Source organism: Salvelinus sp. IW2-2015, linkage group LG28 (genome assembly GCF_002910315.2).
Source record: "Salvelinus sp. IW2-2015 linkage group LG28, ASM291031v2, whole genome shotgun sequence".
In the NCBI taxonomy this organism is placed as follows: domain Eukaryota; kingdom Metazoa; phylum Chordata; class Actinopteri; order Salmoniformes; family Salmonidae; genus Salvelinus; species Salvelinus sp. IW2-2015.
Genome location: NC_036868.1, coordinates 18242201 through 18261423, shown reverse-complemented (window position 1 = coordinate 18261423; position 19223 = coordinate 18242201). Strand labels below are relative to the sequence as shown.

At 43.4% G+C, this 19223-nt stretch overlaps 1 protein-coding gene across 3 annotated transcripts in view; it reads right to left on the bottom strand.

Moving 5' to 3' along the window:
• Nucleotides 1–7019: 7019 nt before the first annotated feature.
• ppp1r13bb (protein phosphatase 1, regulatory subunit 13Bb) overlaps nucleotides 7020–19223 on the bottom strand; it is an 88357-nt gene continuing 76153 nt past the window's right edge. For all 3 annotated transcript variants that reach the window (XM_023973787.2, XM_070435942.1, XM_070435943.1), the window contains 6 exons: nucleotides 18242–19008; nucleotides 17906–18043; nucleotides 17304–17437; nucleotides 16528–16694; nucleotides 9879–10078; nucleotides 7020–9678 (listed from right to left, as the gene is read on the bottom strand). In XM_023973787.2, coding sequence (XP_023829555.1) covers nucleotides 9637–9678; nucleotides 9879–10078; nucleotides 16528–16694; nucleotides 17304–17437; nucleotides 17906–18043; nucleotides 18242–19008 — 1448 coding nt within the window. In that variant the 3' untranslated portion in view covers nucleotides 7020–9636. The remainder of the gene's footprint in view (nucleotides 9679–9878; nucleotides 10079–16527; nucleotides 16695–17303; nucleotides 17438–17905; nucleotides 18044–18241; nucleotides 19009–19223) is intronic.

The window sequence follows — 19223 nt, the reverse complement described above, 5'->3', positions numbered from 1 at the left end:
CGTCAATTACCAAAATACTCATCCTAAAACATTTCTGAAAAATACACAGCCTACAGCAATYGAAAGACAMAGATCTTGTGAATCCAGACAATATTTCAGATTTTCTAAGTGTTTTACAGCGAAAACACAATATATCGTTATATTAGCATACCACATGAGCTAACATCACACCAGCATTAAATCAAGGCAAAAGGGGCGATAACGTTTTTCGCCACCAAAATATATTAATATTTTCACTAACCTTCTCAGAATTCTTCAGATGACAGTCCTGTAACATCATATTACACAATGCATATAGAGTTTGTTCGAAAATGTGCATATTTAGCATCACAAATCGTGGTTATGCAATGTAATCTGTCAAAACATGGCATRCWTTCKGGCCGGCGCCATCTTGGAAAGGCACCTATGTTTACGATTATTTATCGATTAGATTGACTAAAAAAATACAGGTTGGACAGCTAATGAAAGATGCATTGGTTATTAATGCAACCGCTGATTTAGATTTWTAAAATTTACGTTACTAGACATACATTGTGAGTTACAGCCAGACTAGTGCCGCAAAAAATGGCTGACAACTGCGTTTACATTTTTCCACATAAATACGGAATAAAATCATAAATAACTCTTACTTTTGGACGAGCTTCCATCAGTATCTTGGGCAATGTGTCCTTTGTCCAAAAGAATCGTTGCTTTGTTGTAAAACGACCTCCTCAACTTCGAAACTAGCAGCTAACGATAGCTACACGGCACACACATGCCCAAATCCTCAAATGTAATACTAAGGAAATTCAGAAAAATAGCAATATACTCGCATAAACTGATATAAATCGGTTTCAAATAACTTCGTTATGATGTTTCTAACACCTATATCGAATTAAATCACAGACGGATATATCTTTGATCAATAACGAGAGCTTTTGAGCATGCGATTCTGATGTCCTCCCTTGCGTCCTGGCAAGCGTCGAAAAGAAGGGACATCTCACTCCATTCCCTTTTAAAAACTCTGACAAACACGTAGAGACACCATTCCACTTCTCATTGGTTACTGACATCCAGGGGAAGGYGGGTGCAGTTCATKTCRAKCCATAGDGCAYACACAGAGYTTWMAACTGATCCGAGATCAGAKACWATTTTTCAGAGCTTYDCATGTCCTGTCATGAGTTTCGCTGTAGAAAGAGTTCTGGTTCACCCACAGACATAATTCAAACGGTTTTAGAAACTAGAGATTGTTTTCTATCCAATAGTAATAATAATATGCATATTGTACGAGCAAGAATTGAGTACGAGGCAGTTTCATTTGGAAATGTAAAAAAAATAATAATGCTAACAGCTCCCCCTATTGACAAAAGGTTTTAAAGGAGGGCTAGAGGAAGAAAAGTTTAACAAAGCCATAGAGGAGCTAAAAGAGGCGCATGAGCATTCAACCAATTTGGCTCGAATATAGGAAAAATTGGTCAGTAAATTGCAAGATTATGTTATAATACATTTATTGCATTAAATGGTTGTTTTATGCAACAGAATAGAGGATTATTATAACTCTATTGTGTCTGTGTGAACTGAAAGTGTGCCTCTGGGAGATAACACTGACAGGAGATTTACGATGTCTTTGGGGATACCGCATTCCAGAGCATGAGTTAATGTTAATGTTTGTTTTATATGGTACAAGAGAGAGATGACTCCAGGGCCAGACCCTGGTCTCTACGCAATGAGATACTGTCTGCTGTGAATTATAAGCATCTTTCATACAAATCTTAACCTTGTGACTCATTCCATACATCTGTTGTTTGTCATGAACATCCAGGAGGATGGATGCTATAAAATGGATGCTATAAAATGCTGTGGCTCAAATCTGCTCATTGGGTTCTCAGTGGTCACCTGATTACCGACCAGCTCCATTACTGCAGTTATTAAATAATAAAGTTTGATTGTTTTGAAGAAATTTAAAAGTCTCTCCTTTTGATTACAATAATTCCACCACAGATGCTAGTGTGAGTTGACACAAAAGAAAAATCAAAAGCTCAATACACCAGCGTTTTGATGTCAGCCTTCTGTCAACAGAAAAACAAAACCTATAGAACCAAAATGAGTTGATGTACTCAGCATCAAAGGGACTGGGTAGGTGAGTACGTGATAGGATGGAAGATGTATTGTGCACGAATCTGGCACTAGCAGATCATTTTAATGAAGATAGGTAAATTATTACCTCCGCTTTGAGGGCAGGGTTGAAACCCACTGTCAAGATGGCTATTGCAGGGGTGGTGGACCAACACTCCACAGGGAAAGAGTATAAGGGCACAAGGCGAGACCCAGATGCAGGCAGTGGAGGCAGATGGTTTGAGTCTTTGATATTTATTACATCCAAAAGGGGTAGGCAAGAGAATGGTCGTGGACAGGCAAAAGGTCAAAACCAGTTCAGAGTCCAGTGTGGCAGGCAGGCTCGAGGTCAGGGCAGGCAGAATGGTCAGGCAGGCGGGTACAGAGTCCAGAAAACAGGCAAGAGTCAAAACCAGGAGGACTAGTAAAAGAGAATAGAAAAGGCAGGCGCACGGGAAAAACACGCTGGTTGACTTGGAACATACAAGACGAACTGGCACAGAGAGACAGGAAATACAGGGATATATACACCAGAGATAACAAGCGACACCTGGAGGGGGTGGAGACAATAACAAGGACAGGTGAAACTGATCAGGGTGTGACACAGAGGTAGTTCAAGTCGCATTGAGAGTGGAATCTAATTCCGCTCACCATGCGGTGCGTGTTGTCGCGGTTATCCATACCTCAAGCACCGGTAATAGTTTCAGGAATAAGGAAAATAAAAGCAAGCAGAGAGGTAAATCTAACAGCAAAAACTTGCAGCAGTAAAAAGACACTGAATGTTGTCGTCAATGTGGCGCTTTTGGCCATTGGGTGAGAGACTGTTCAGTGTTGCCTGAGCCCTCTGTGCCTGCTCATTCCGGGGTAAGCGTGGCTGTGCAGACATTTTCTTTACTGACTAGTGAGCAACATCAAACACTCCTGAAAGTGGATAGAGTTGGGAGAATGCATAGGGATATTTGGCCTCTGTGCGGTCATCAAATTGGCGAAATTTACAATGAAAAATGATGTCCAGTGGAGTAACCGGGACATAATCTAAAGCTATGCAATTACTACCAATGCTGTTTACAATAGGTCCAGTTACTCTTTATGGTAGCTGGGGTAGAACCGATTATGGGTTTGGAAAATCTTTGCGAAGTGACAAGGGAATGGGTTCTAAAAGGTAACACGTTATTGGCACGGCCAAACACTTCTCGCATGCACAGAAAGCCTTTAGAGTTTGAGGGAACATTTCATTGTCTGAAGAGAAAGCCTTGAATTGTACACAGCATCTCCTCTCTATCTTGGGTTTGTGCAGGTGACTGTGGCCTTCTCCTCAGACCAATTGGCAGTACGCCCAGAACATTGCTCTGTGAACCAAAAGGAGTATCTCAGTTTCAAGGTCCCAGCTTTGAGAGAAGAAACCGCGTAAGGTATCAATTCAGTCACATACATGAACTAACGTTAATAATGAATAATGTAAACCATGCTTTTATGACTTGTTTGTGTAGCAGTATATAAGGACTGAAAGGGAACGCCCTTGTCAGAGTTTTCATCAAACTTTTTTTTTTGTGAACCTCTCCGGCCGTGCTCAATGGGTGACATGTCTGGTGACTATGCAGGCCATGGAAGAACTAGGACATCTTTAGCTCCCAGGAATTGTGTACAGATCCTTGAGACATGGGGCTGTGCATTATTATGTTGAAACATGATATGATGGAGGCAGATGAATGGCACGACAATGGATCTCGTCACGGTCTCTCTGTGCATTCAAAATGCCATCGATAAATTGCTATTGTGTTCGTTGTCCGTACCGTATGCCTGCCCATACCATAACCCTACCACCACCATGGGGCACTCTCTTCACAATGTTGACATAAGCAAACCGCTCACCCACATAACGCCATGCACGTGGTCTGCGGTTGTGAGGCCATTTGGACGTACTGTCAAATTCTCTAAAATGATATTGGAGGCGGCTTATGGTGGAGAAATTAACATTACATTCTCTGGCAACAGCTCTAGTGGACATTCCTGCATTCAGCATGTCAATTGCACGCTCCCTCAACTTGAGACATCTGTGACATTGTGTTGTGTGACAAAACGTCACATTTTAGAGTGGCCTGTTATTGTCCCCAGCACAAGGTGCACCTGTGTAATGATCATGCTGTTTAATCACCTTCTTGATATGCCACACTTGTCAGGTGGATGGATTATCTTGGCGAAGGAGAAATGTTCACCAACGGGGACGTTAACAAATCTGTGCACAATTTGAGGGAAATAAGCTTTTTGTGCATATGGAAAATGTCTGGGATATTTTATTTCAGCTCATGAAACATGGGACTAATACTTTACATTATGTTTTTATATTTTCTGGAAAACAGTGCTGTAGCTCTGCCACTTTCCACCGCAGATGGGAAGGGCGACATAGGCGGATGCAGTGTATTGAGTTGCAGCCCTTGCAAAAAAACATCTCTAGCTTAAACTGACAGATTGATAATTTGATTATGTATACATTTTGCACAGAGGAAATCAGTTTTTCAGAGCAGGACATGGAAATGCAAAGAACTCAGTGAAAGATATGCGAACACAAAAACTCTGCCAGGAACCCACAGTTTCCATCACAAAGCCTCATAAAATAGGTTTCCATCCAAATGGCGACAGATTATCATGCGAATATATTCAAAATTTTGCATAAAAAGAATACGTGTATTTTCCCAACAGAGATTTTTCCATCTAATTGACTTGCAGATAAAAGCCTGTGTGTGTTGGCCTCCCGAGTGGAGCAGCAGTGTAAGGCACTGCATCGCAGCTCTAGAGGTGTCACTACAGACCCGTGTTCGATCCCGGGCTGTATCACAACCGGCTGTGGTCGGAAGTCCCATAGGGCGGCGCACAAATGGCCCAGCGTCATCTGGGTTAGGAGAGGGTTTGGCCAGGGGGGATTTATTTGCCTATCGCGCTCTAGCAACTCCTTGTGGCAGGCCGGGTGCCTAAAGGTTTACCTCCGTTGTCCGTTGAACAGTGTTTCCTCCAACACATTGGTGCGGCTGGCTTCCGGGTTAAGCGGGCAGGTGTTAAGAAGCACGGTTTGGTGGGTTATGTTTCGGAACATACATGCAGCGATGAGACAAGATTGAAATTGGGGAGAAAAATAGTAAATTATACAACAAAAAGGCTGTGCGTGTTGACATGGAGCATATAAAACAGTTTGTGGTTCAAAACCCATGACCTTATAAAATACAGGTAAAATGGATTTCCATCGCATTTTCAACTCTGATTTCTCACAAATGTTGCATTATATAGTGAGTGTGCCCACTCTGGTATTTGTGGAGCAGCTCACAGATACTGTGCGGGTATAGCCTACATGTTGAGATTATGAACAAAAGAGCAAAAAAATGTTGGTTCAAACAGCAGCCAAGCATTGATGATCATGTCACCAGAATAAGACCCTCAATATTTATTAGAAAGGAGCAACGAGCTCATCACCTGGCATGTTGTATCATATGTTACGTTTCATATGGTATGTATTGATTTGTGGATGTCCATCACCCATTTCATATAAAACTGTATGGTACAAATTACAATTAGTATATGTTGCGAATTTCCAAAATGTATAGTATGTTATGAATTTTCCAAACTTATGTTACCAGTTCTAGCTAGGTGGTTAACGTTAGCTAGGCCAGGGGTTAGGGTTAAGTTTAGGAGTAAGGTTAAAGAGCTAGGGGTAAGGTTAGGTAACATGCTAAGTAGTTGCAAAAAAGTAGTAAGTAGTTAAAGGTGCTAATTAGCCAAAATGCTAAAAGTTGTCTGTGATGAGATTGAGCTCACAACCTTTGGGTTGCTAGACGTTCGCGTTATACGCCCAACCTACTTAAAATGTTGCCTTAAGTAACCATCTGTCTTATGTAACCATACCAAACATGGTTACATAAGTCCAAATTTACTTCGATATGGTGGTTATCAATATACTGTTTTGCGCATAAAAGCGTCTGTCAGGCCTGCTACCTTTTACAGACAAAAAGATACCACCTTATCTAGCGTATTCGATTTTGTCGACATTTGAAAAGTTCACACATTTTCTGTTTCCATCAGGCTTGTCATGCCATTTTCTGTCTGACACGTAATTTACTCGCATAAAAAGGTTGTCTGGAAACCTGGTTGTACAGTCGGTGCAGAGTTTCCAGGGACACAACTTATACCATTAAGTTTGACTTAGCAAACAATAGTGAATGTGCGAGCATCTGATTTTCTAGTTCTCTGCTATGAGTACTGGTTTGGAATAGTGGATGATGAAAACATGGATGTAAAGGCGATATTCATGCACCTACGTTATCCCGCAAGGTCATTTTCTTGACCAGAGGACACGTTATGTGCCAAAAACAACCATTAAATGCACCATTAAAGCATAAACCACTGCCAATGGTCGCCAATGTCATTTGGTTTGTTGTGACATCACTGCATTAGATATTTTTACTTTTATTGAAAAATGATTTCTTCTTGGCGGGCCACATCAAATTGCTTGCAGAAATATCCGGTCGACAGGACACTTGCTGACAATCCCTGGTTTTAATAAATGAGGCCTCAGGATGAGAATTATACTAAACAAAAATATAAAATGCAACATTGAACAATTTCTAACATTTTACTGAGTTAAAGTTCAAAGGAGGAAATCAGTCAATTGAAATAAATTCATTAGGCCCTAATCTATGAATTTCACATGACTGGGCAGGGGTGCAGCCATGGGTGGGCATATGCCCACCACTTGGGAGCCAGCTCCACCCACTGGGGAGCCAGGCTCAACCAATCAGAATTTGTTTTTCCACACAAAAGGGCTTGAGAGCACACTGAAGCTTTCAAGGACCAGGGTTAGTGACCACTGCTGTAAGACAAATACAATCATTGCAAGCAAACCATGGGACCACAAAAAAAGGAAACCGACTACACCATTAGTCATGCGGGGAATTGTTTTTATTGTGCACATTCACAGAACAGGATGTGTAAGTACTGCATCCTTAATGCTTACAGAACCCCCACGAGTCAATGAGTCTTCATACAGCAGACAGTCAAACACACTCATCTCAGTATTTACAGAGATTATTAGGGTAAAGCTCTTTTCCTGCCTTGCTGGGCAAGGTACAAATCTCATCTCACAGAACTGGAAACAAGGTCAGGCAGGGAAAGTAGGGGTAATACAACAAAAGAATACCTTAGTGTTATGTAAATGTCATTCTGCTTGAATGGCCACACCCATCGGATTTGTAAGAGCGTGTGTTTGATCATGTGCTCAATTATAACACTTTCACACGCGCCTGAAGTGAAGTGGTGAGGACCCCCCAGATCATGGCTCTATGGTGAGTGAGGCCTGACGCATCTCTCATAAAACACACACACTTTTGCCCGAAGGAGGGTTCCTTCACTGCACAAACACATAGGACACTGCATCCCTGTTCATCACATACACCACTTTCTATCTCAAATCTCAATCTACATTGGCAATGGTTGGACACACCTCTTTGGAGGAGCTGACAAGTTGAGTGAAGCTTTAAATGTTTTTGTAAAATAAAGTTTGTTTTTGCTGATAACTTCTATAACTAAAGCAGGGCACTTAATGTGACAAATTGTGAATAGTTCAAAAGGGTGTTATGATAGCATGGCCCTGACGGCGCAAGAAAATTAGGGGATGAGTGCTTCATTCCGTGAGAAGATTGTTTTTTTTAAAGAAATGTTATCTTGTTTGGGAAATTTCAATAATCCAATACACTTTACTAACGAAGAGTGCTTTACCTGGGACTAAAATCCAGAAACATATGTTGAGAAAGGTTATTTTCCAAAAGTAAAAAAAAATATAAGTAGGCCTTTTTGTTTTGTCATGTGGAAGGGCTGGGTCAAATCCCTAAGAAGCTATGATGGAAAGAAGCTATGATGGAAAAGTAAGTTAGGACAGTTAAATTCCGGCTTATTCGGAAATTACCTAGCAAGCGACCTACAGAATTGATATAGGTACTCTTTGTCCATATCGAGAGGGACATTCAAAATCCCTGTTATGATTGTACATAACATTCAGAATATCTGGCGCACCCTTGTACAGACCTCAAACTGTCACCCCTCTTCACAGCACACACACATTCTTGACCTGTTAAACTCATCATACATAACCTTTCAGTCATCATGTGCACATTAAGATAGCCTTGTCCAACTAGGCCTAGGCCTACTATCCCCTCAAATAGCTGGCAAATTGCTATTATGGCAGATTGTAACCAAATCCAGCCATGATTTACCATACAGGCTATAAATCCTTGGCTACAGATGAAACAATTTAGGCATTCAGCTCTTTCTCCCATCAGAAACTTGGGATGGGGATAAATAACATTGACTCCCTTGAAGGGGGAGAATCTGAGCTTTTCAACAATGCCAGAAATATTAATGTACTCCTAATATTAAGCAAATGGCATTCATATTTTCAATTTAAAAAACTGCACTCGTATTAGTGGGCCGTGAGAGTAGCAACACAGATGAATAGTAGCACACATGGGAAAATAGTTTCTGATCTGATCAAAGCAAAAATAGCCTACATTGTTTCTAGTTTAGGTTAGTTACAATTGAAGTGTGCTGAGCATCAGTTCAAAAGATACACAAGTGACTGAAGTGACCGCCGGGAGCTGTGGGAGAGCCGGGCAGATCAGCTCAATCAGACCCTGCAACTGAAAGACGTTCATTTAGCCAATGAGAGGATTGCATTCAATATTCTGCAAAGGCATGCATGCTTATGATTGGACAAAACAGACTAAAGGGAGCTTCATGTCAAATTGAATGTTCATTAGTCACACGTGGAATTCTCGTCGTCACGTTTTCGTCAACTAAAAAGAAAACTAAATTGTTAGTTATTGTTTTTTTTCATGGCATCTCGCTATCATCATTAGTTTCCGTCAGGAAAAATAGGTTGACTAATATTTTGTCATAGTTATTGACTAAATTAAAACTGGTACACATCCACCATCCACATGTCACACACACACCTATTGTACACATACACAAGCCCCCTCTCTCTAGTCCTTAAACCCACACACTTTCCAAACACACAAGGCTCTCTAAACTATTCACACACACACACAGAAACCACAAAACACACATTACCCTCTCCAAACAGACACACATCATCAACCGTCAGAGGTAAGCACTAGGGGTGAATGTCCTGTCCGCTGTATGACTGAGCGGTGTCCCAAAAAAAACACTACTGGTTAGTGCTTGATTCTCCACTGAGCCTTGTGCTCCAGCTTTTCTCACACACACACACACACACAGATTTAAATAAAGCTGAAAGGAGAGAGTGAGAGAGCAGAGTGGGGTTTGGTCGACCGATAAGGGGTAGCAGAGGGATCCTGTTTTTTCTGGGGTCTGTGTGTGTGTGTGTGTGTCAGTGTTGAACACTGTCCGGTGTCCCATAGCCAGGGTTACAGGGAGGGGGAAACTGGCAGTAGGGGAGCACCAGGCCGCCCCACTCCGCCAGTCTTCGGCCACGCCTGCCTATAGTCCAGTTTTTCACCCAAGGAAGAGGCAGAGGGGCTAAGCCAGGGAGCGCTGACGAGGTTTTATCCTGGGGTAGAGCTGCAAGGAAGAGAAAAGGTAGAGAGAGGGAGAGAGAGCGGTAGAGAGACAGAGTGGTTATACATCAGAGAGGGCCAGTACTGCCAAACAGTCAAAATGTAATTGAAAACTGGGAACAACGCATGGGCCCAGGGGTAAGCAGTGAGCAGGCCTCATCCCAACAGGTGTGTGTGAGAATGTGTGCGTTTGACAGGCCTCACCCCCAGCAGGTTGCGGGGTACATAACCCTCCCTGTGGTCCAGGCGGCCCCACCACCACTCGGTCTCGCTGTCGTCTTGCCGCCGCAGGATGTTAATGGCGTCGCCCTCGCCGAAACACAGCTCATCTGGGCTCTGGGCCTCGTACTCCCACAGCGCATACACCGCCCCCTTGTTCATCACGCCCAGCTTTTCCTGGACACCTGGTAGAACACACACAGGTACTATATTAAGTAACTATAGTTATCATTACCGCAAAACTTCAGTTAAACACTGCCTGTTCCTTAATAACCAGGCAACGGATCACGTCATCTAATTAACTGTTTCAAATAAATGGCAGGTTTAAATTAATTGTTCACGAGGTTACCATGAATTACCCTGAATTGTTTACAAGGTTTAATGTTCGATTTGTTACATTAAATAATTCCGTAATGACTTGAAAAAATTGCAATCTGTTTTTATTGGCAGAAAGAAACTGCTAGACCACAGCTATTAGCTTTGGGAGAGACACTGACAAATCTGCCAAAAATGAACAGTCAAAGAGGAGAATAATTAGTCTGTGAAGGAAACTTTTATTTACATTTTTTAATAGAGGCATTGGTGGCTAACAGCTGAGAACGGTTAGTGAAGTGGCAAGCACAAAAAGTCAACTTCGGGAGTAAAGACCCTTAAAAATCTGCTGACCGCCCTCTAGTGGCAATAGAAAGAACTGCTGAAAATGCAGTCAGGAGATACATTTTTCTGTCAAGGAAACGAAAAAAAGTTCATCATAATGGAGGCATACTAAGACAATAAATGTGTGTAAAGTGTGTAAATAACACAGTACAGGAATGAATGTATTGAATATATTGTAATGTTTTTAAAATTGTTTAACTGCCTTAATTTTAGCATAGCTCCCCTATGCTAAAATCCTCAGTGAATCCCCATCCTCAGTGAATTTCATTTAAAAAAAAACGTTTTTAGATAAAACTATACTAAATATAATCACATCACCAAATAATTCATTAAAACACACTATTTTGCAAAAGGTCTACAGTAGCCTCAACAGCACTCTGGAGGACAGCTACATTCCATCCTCCTTTGAGTACATTGACTTCAATACAAAACGTAGGAGGCTCATGGTTCTCACCCAGTTCCATAGTCTTACACAGCAATTATGACAACTTGCAGAGGACATCCTCCAACCTATCAGAGCTCTTGCAGCATGAACTGACATGTTGTCCACCCAATCAAAGGATCAGAAAATTAATCTAGTACTGAAAGCATAAGCTACAGCTAGCTAGCACTGCAGTGCATAAAATGTGGTGAGTAGTTTACTCAAACACAATAGTTGAACAGTTTTGAACAAATTAATTTATTCGTAAAAGGAGAAGCAAGAGAGATTATATTTTCTCACTTTCAGTTTCACTTAGCTAGCAAATACAGCTATCTAGTTTAGCCTACTGAAACACACTGCTCAAACAGAGGGATGCTATGTTAGCTAGCTGGCTATGAGTATCCAACAACACTGGAACTTTTCCAAGTTAATGTAAGCTTTTGGTTTTACTAATTTATTGCCACGTTGCCCGCCGGTGTAACTGCTTACTGACTGTATACTAACGTTACTGCATGACTTAGCGGGTTTCTATTAGCTATGCTGACTGATGTTACTTTAACTAATATGGTGATAACGATGTAGGCTGTGTGTAGCGGTTTGGCTTGGAAAGGTTTTTTCACCTGGTCACATATAGCTGATGTTTTGTGCTTAAGTCCACTAGTGAAGGGAAGAGGTGAAAGGAGGAGAGCGCATAACATAGATGCGAGAAAGAATACAACGTGGCTGCTATGAAACTGAACTGTGTTTATGCGTGATCAGGGGTGTATTCATTCTGCCGATTCTGTTAAAACATTTCTGATACAGAAGCAAACGGAACAAAACAGGGATAAACATACCTGAATTTGTCCAATAGAAACTCTTGTTTGTAACTGTTAGACTAATGATTACACCCAATATCAGCAAGATGTAGGCAAGAGTGTGCAAGACAGTATTGAATGTCACTGTCTCTCCATGTGGCACAGTCTGTCACATCAAATTGGTCTCTCGACCTCTGCAACTACGTTGTAAACTTTCATTCATAGGCTAGGTTGTAGCAACCTCATGATGGGTTTGGGAAAAAATTTAGTATCCTGTAGTAGCCTAAACCTATCGTTATTACATTTAACTGGGTGAATGGAATATGAATGCCAGTCATCCAATACGATGTAATAAAAATAAGGCCATGCTCAAAATTGTCCTCCCTCATCTGAAACGGCACTGATCGCCACTGAGGCCCGCCCACCTACTGGGGAGCCAGGCCCAGCCAATCAGAATTAGTTTTTCCACATAAAGAGGCTTTATTACAGACAGAAATACACCTCAGCAGCCCCCCTCAGACGATCCCGCAGGTGAAGAAGTCGGATGTGAGGGACTTCGGCTGGCGTGGTTACACGTGGTCTGCGGTTGAGGCCAGTAGCAGCAACGTATGTGATGAGTAAAAAAAAGTAGTGCAAAAAAGGGTAATACAGATAGATAGTTAACCAAATAGCTGCCAGACTAACTATTTAGCAGTCTTATAGCTTGGGGGTAGAAGCTGTTCAGGGTCCTGGGCCCGGTTGCATAAAACACCTTAATTTTTCTCTTATCTCTTCCCCTATAGTTTCTTTAACTTTAAGTAAGTTGCACAAAACTTCTTAAGGTGAATTTCCCCGTTAAATTAAGTGAAAAAGTTAAGGGTGCCCACGAGGTCCCTTAACTGCTTCATTCAGTATGGTAATCAATGTAAACAACATTTGTGGAGGTGAATGTTGCTTTCATTTGCTCTGGTTACAAAAAGAAACCATCAACCAGCTAGCTACTTAGCTAAACAACGGAAGTTGCACAATCCATGGCTACAAAGTTAGCTGCCTACTTAGCTATAGCTGCTCTGTAAGCTAGTTTGATGTAATACCAGAAACATGGTTTATTATAACCAGCCAGTGACTTGGTGTATTGATACACCATCCAAAGTGTCATTAATAACTTCACCATGCTCAAAGGGATATTCAATGTCTGCTTTCAATTTTTTTCACACATCTACCAATAGGAAAACCTCCCTGGTCTTTGCTTGTAAGCAGGAAATCAAGAGGATAGCGTTATAGTCAGATTTGCCAAAAGGTGGGCGAGAGAGAGCTTTGTATGCGTTTCGTTGTGTGGAGTCAAGGTGATCAAGAGTGTTTTTGCCTCTAGTTGCACAGGTGACATGCTGGTAGAAATTAGGTGAGATGAATTTCAGTTAAAATCACCGGCCATTAGGAGCAGCGCCTCTGAATGAGCCTTTTCTTGTTTGCTTATGGCCCTATACAGCTCGCTGAGTGTCGTTTTCGTGCCAGCATTGATTTGTGGTGGTAAATAGACCGCTACGGAAAACGTAGATTAAAACTCTTGGAAAATAGTACGGTCTATAGCTTATGATGAAGTATTCTAACTCAGGCGGGCAGAACCTTGAGACTTATTATATTAGAGATCGCGCACCAACTGTTAACAAAGACACACACCTCCCCCTTGAGTTTAACCGAAGCTGCTGTTCTGTCCTGCCGATGCATAGAAAAACCATCTAAATGTATATTATCAAATCGAATTTTATTTGTCACACACACAGGGTTAGCAGATGTTAATGCGAGTGTAGAGAAATGCTTCTAGTTCCGACAGCGCAGCAATATCTAACAAGTAATCTAACAATTCTCCAACTACCTAATACACACAAATCTAAAGGGGTGAATGAGAATATGTACATATAAGTATATGGATGAGCGATGGCCAAATCGGCATAGGCAAGGTGCAATAGATGGTATAAAATACAGAATATACATGTGATATGAGTAACGTAAGATATGTAAACATTATTAGAGTGGAATTGTATAAAGTGACTAGTGATCCATTTATTAAAGTGGCCAGTGATTGGGTCTCAATTTAGGCAGCAGCCTCTCTGAGTTGGTGATTGCTGTTTAGCTGTCTGATGGCCTTGAGATAGAAGCTGTTTTTCAGTCTCTCGGTCCCAGCTTTAATGCACCTGTACTGACTTCGTCTTCTGGATGGTTGCGTTGTGAACAGGCAGGGGCTCGTGTGGTTGATGTCCTTGATGATCTTTTTGGCCTTCCTGTGACATCGGGTGCTATAGCTGTCATGGAGGGCAGGTAGTTTGCCCCTGGTGATGTGTTGTGCAGACCACACCACCCTCTGGAGAGCCTTGCGGTTGAGGACGGTGCAGTTGCCGTACCAGGCTGTCATACAGCCCAACAGGATGATCTCGATTGTGCATCCATAAAAATTTGTCAGGGTTTTGCGCCTTCTTCACCACACTGTCTGTGTGGGTGGACCATTTCAGTTTGTCTGTGATGTGTACGCCGAGGAACTTAAATTTTGCACGTTCTCCACTGCTGTCCCTTCGATGTGGATAGGGGGGTGCTCCCTCTGCTGTATCCTGAAGTCCACGATCATCTCCTTTGTTTTGCTGATGTTGAGTGAGCGGTTGTTTTCCTGACACCACACTCCGAGTGCCCTCACCTCCTTCCTGTAGGCTGTCTCATCGTTGTTGGTAATCAAGCCCACTACTGTTGTGTCGCCTGCAAACTTGATGATTGAGTTGGAGGCGTGCGTGGCCACGCAGTCGTGGGTGAACATGGTGTACAGGAGGGGGCTGAGCATGCACCCTTGTGGGGCCCCAGTGTAGTGGGTCAACGAAGTCGAGATGTTTCCTACCTTCACCACCTGAGGGCGTGTCCTTGTTCAGCCACAACTCCAAGAAACATAGGATATTACAGCTCTTCAGGTCCTGTTGATTGGATAGTCTCGAAAGGATCTTGTCCAGTTTGTTCTAGTGATTATACGTTCGCCAAAAGAATGGAGGGTAGAGGTGGTTAATTCACTCGCCGACGTAATACTGAACAAAAAAACGCAATATGCAACAATTACAAATATTTTACTGAGTTAAAGTTCATATAAGGAAATCAGTCATTGAAATAAATTCATTAGGCTCTAATTTATTGATTTCGCATTACTGGGAATACAGATACGCATCTGTTGGTCACAGATTAAAAAAAATATTTAAAAAAGGGAGGGGCATCTATAGCATAGATGTGATCAGGCTGTTGATTGTGGAATGTTGTCCCACACCTTTTCTATGACTGTGCGAAGTTGGTGGATATTGGCGGGAACTGGAACACGCTGTCGTACATGTCGATCCAGAGCATCCCAAACATGCTCAATGCGTGACATCTCTGGTGAGTATGCAAGCTATGGAAGAACTGGGACATCTTCAGCTTCCAGGAATTGTGTACAGATCCTTGCGACGTGGGGCAGTGCAATATTATGCTGAAACATGAGGTGATGGCGGCAGATGAATGCCACGAAAATGGGCCTCAGGATCTCGTCATGACATCTCTGTGCATTCAAATTGCCATCGATAAAATGCAATTGTGTTCATTGTCCGTAACTTATGCCTGCCCATATCATAACCCCAGTGCCACCACGGGGCACTCTGTTCACAACACTGACATCTGCAATCTACTAGCCCACAAGACACCATACATGTACGTGGTCTGCAATTGTGAGGCCAGTAGGACATAGTGCTAAATTCGAGAGAAAAAAACGTTGGAGGTGGTTTATGGTAGAAAAATGTACATTCAATTCTCTGGCAACAGTTCTGGTGGACATTCCTGCAGTCAGCATGACAATTGCATGCTCCCTCAACTTGAGACATCTGTGGCATTGTGTTGTGTAACAAAATTGCACATTTTAGAGTGCCCTTTTATTGTCCCCAGCACAAGATGCACCTGTGTAATGATCATGCTCTTTAATCAGCTTCTTTATATGCCATGGATTATCTTTGCAAAGGAGAAACGCTCACTAACAGAGATGTAAACAAATTTGCCCTCAAAATTTGAGAGAAATGCGCTTTGTGTGTATGGAACATTTCTGGGATCTTTTATTTCAGCTCATGAAACATGGGACCAACACTTTACATGCTGAGTTTATATTTTTGTTCAGTGTAGTTCCGTCAGGGTTCCCGCATTTCGGCCTCACTTACACTGTCCCTTTCTTCTCAGAGTGTCGGTAATTAGAGCCTGGTTTGGGGTAAGCATTATGTCCTGCGCCACTGACTCATTGAAGTAGAAATCTTCATCCAAATTGAGGTTAGTGATTGCTGTTCTGATGTTTAAATGCTCTTTCAGTCTTAGGAAACGAGGGCAGCTACAAACAAAGTTACGATCAACGTGAAAAAACCCAAAATAGCAGAATTGGTCAGGAGCCAGTAAAACGGAAGCTATCCAATCCAGCGACATTCTAATTCGTTTCACGCTGTTGGAGAGCATGGTAGCCAGGGCACCAAAACAGAAGAGAAGTTGAACCTCCTCTTCAACACTCTTAGTTGTTGTGGAAATTGACCCACTATGCTGTTTACTTTCTGCATCTACATCATATTGCTGAGTCTACCTTTAAGAATATATATACAACAAATATATTCTAGTTGTCTAGTCGCCCTATGGGCCCTGCTCAAAAGTAATGCACTAGATAGGGAATAGGGTACCATTTTGGATGCAGGGGGAGACCCGGTCAATGTAATTCCCTGCAGCAATGAACCTCCAGGATTCTCACCGTACAGAAACTGAGAGCACTGGATGTAGCCCTCCTCCATCTCTTCACACTTGTCTGCCGCCGTCTCCACGTCGCTGATGGTGCTGGCGAAGATGGCCGCCCCTGACTCCACCAGCAACTTGCACAGGTGAACGCTGTTACAGGAGGCTGCACAGTGCAGGGGTGTCCTGTAGAGAGAGACACACACACACAAAATGGAGGGGTTACAATAGTTCCATGGAGACCAATCGCCTCTAGGGAAGGTAATCATAGGCAATAAAAAACACAACCGTGACTGAGGCTTCTTCAGATTTGGAGCTTTTGTCTGTATGTATATTGTGTATGCTGCAAAATGAATTGCCTCATTGAGGACATTAATGCGATTATCTATTCTGCAGTGACAATGTTTGAAAAGAGCTGTGCTCTGGTAATAAATAGGGGGTTCCTTGGTGCAGGTGAGTGGATGAATTGTTTATGTAAATACAACACTATGAAAGCAAGTATGTCACAAATAGCAAAATCTCAACATAACTGAAGCCTTGTTTTTGGAGGCATGAATAAAGTGGCGTAACTGAAGCTAAACAGACGCAAATAAGGAATTCTGTCTTAAAGGGATAGTTCACTCAAACTATTGTAGTATTATGTTCATTAGTTCACTGTGTTAATACAATCCTCAAAAAGTGTTCATGTCAGAAGTCAAGTTTTTAAGTACTGCACTTTCAGTATAGAAGAAAAACGGTGACGCATGAGTGACCTCTTTAAGGTCCCTTGTGTGCGGGTGGTGTGTGGCTGCTCACCAGCCATCGCTGTCGGCAGCGTTGACGTTTACTCCGAAGTCGAGCAGGAACTTGACAATGTGGTGGTGTCCAGCGCACACTGCGTTGTGCAGCGGGGTTATGCCCTCGTCGTTGGCCGTGCTGGGGTTCTTCACCTGGGGAAGAACACAGGGGTCAGCTAGTCCCAATTTGATCCCTACACAGAAGTGGACTGAGTTCCATTTATTTTCTAAGAGCATTTTTAAGAGTTCAGAAGTCGAGTGACACGCCAAGATCAACCCCAAACACACCGCAATTCAATTCTGACAGGTTTACTAGCCCACACACACACAGTTGAAAAACATGAAGCAAACACTAAAAGACAGACTAGTTTACAATGCTGTCAGCACAGGCCAAATAGATGCAAATAGAGAGAATTTTTGTGTGTTTGTTTGTATCTGTGTGTTTGTCCCATGTGGCTCAGTTGGTAGAGCATGGCGCTCGTAATGTCAAGGTTGTGTGTTTGACCCCACAGGGGACCAGTATGAAAATGTATACACTCACTACTGTAAGTCGCTCTGGATAAGAGCGTCTGCTAAATTACTAAAATAAACAAATTGTGTGTGCAAGCGACAGAGTCAGACCTCATAGATAATCCTCTGCACCAGGTCAAACTCGCCCTCCAGTGAGGCATCCAGTAGCAGCGCCAGGGGGTTGAACTTCACCCTCAGGCCGTGACCCGTCCGCTCCGAGTTGGGCTTCTTCAGGTTAGTTCGCTTCTCCTGTAGGGGAAGGATGGGAAGAGACAGTTAGTAAAGAGTATGTGCAAACACAAACAGACATATGTATGCATGTCACAGGTGGGTCTGAACCCCCTGCTCCGGAAACCAACATCTTAACCATTAAACCAAGAGTCCAACTCACCGCTGCTACATGAACATGCATACTGTTGCTGTGTGTGTGTTTTGTGAAAGCCTCACCACTTGCTGTGAGGGGGTGGTGGCAACCTCCTCTGGAGAGCTGACCTCAGGCACAGGGCTAGGCAGGGTGGCCACCGAGACTCCCCCTAGGTTATTGTTGTTGGTATCCTCCGAGGCCTCCGGGGCAGGGGGGCTGATCACCTCGGGGGCCGGTGGCGGGGGCAGCAGCTTGTTGTCATTGGCGTCAGGCGGTGGCAGGGGCTCTGAGGATGACCCCTCTGCCACGGCTGGTGGTGGGGGAGGGAGCGGGTCCTCACATGGCGGGTTCCCGTTGTCGGCGTCTGCCAACGAGTCACCGGGGTAGTCGGGTGGGTTGGCAGGCTGGTAAAATGGCGTGCCGCCCACCCTGGCTCCCCCTGCTCCAGCGCCACCACCCTCCATGCCGCCAGCCAGGGTATTGAAGCGCTGGTAGAGCAGCTTCTGGATGTTGGGCCCGGCTGGGCCCTCTGGCTCAGTGATGGAGCTTCGCTTCTTGAGGGGCCGCGGGGCATTCGCCAGCTTCTTGCGCAGCATTTCCAGGTCGGCGTCGCTTTGGTAGCGAAGGGGCGAGTGGGCCATGGGGGTGAGCTTGGTGGGGCTGAGGGGCCGCGGGATATTCTCCACATTGGGCGGGGGGGTATCCGGGGCCCCGTCGATGTCAGGGCCCTCTCTGTCCCCAGTGTCCTCACCGGCCGGCCCCTGGAACCCGGGGAAGGGCCCTCCTGTCAGCATAAAGGGCAGGGGGGAGGGCGGCGTGGAGCCGGAGGGGAGAACGGGCTTCCCGTACACTGAAAACACACACACACACACGAGTGAAAAAAACAAATAATGATGTACTACCCTGAAAAATACAAATAACGTACTTGCTTGCTGACTCGCTTTCATAAATTAATGATAAGGAATTACTGGATACTCAAACCTGTTAATGCATTAATAATCAAAAGCAAGAATATTCACAGCACTGCTCTTTGTCATGCAAGTCTCAGTCAATAGCAAAATATAT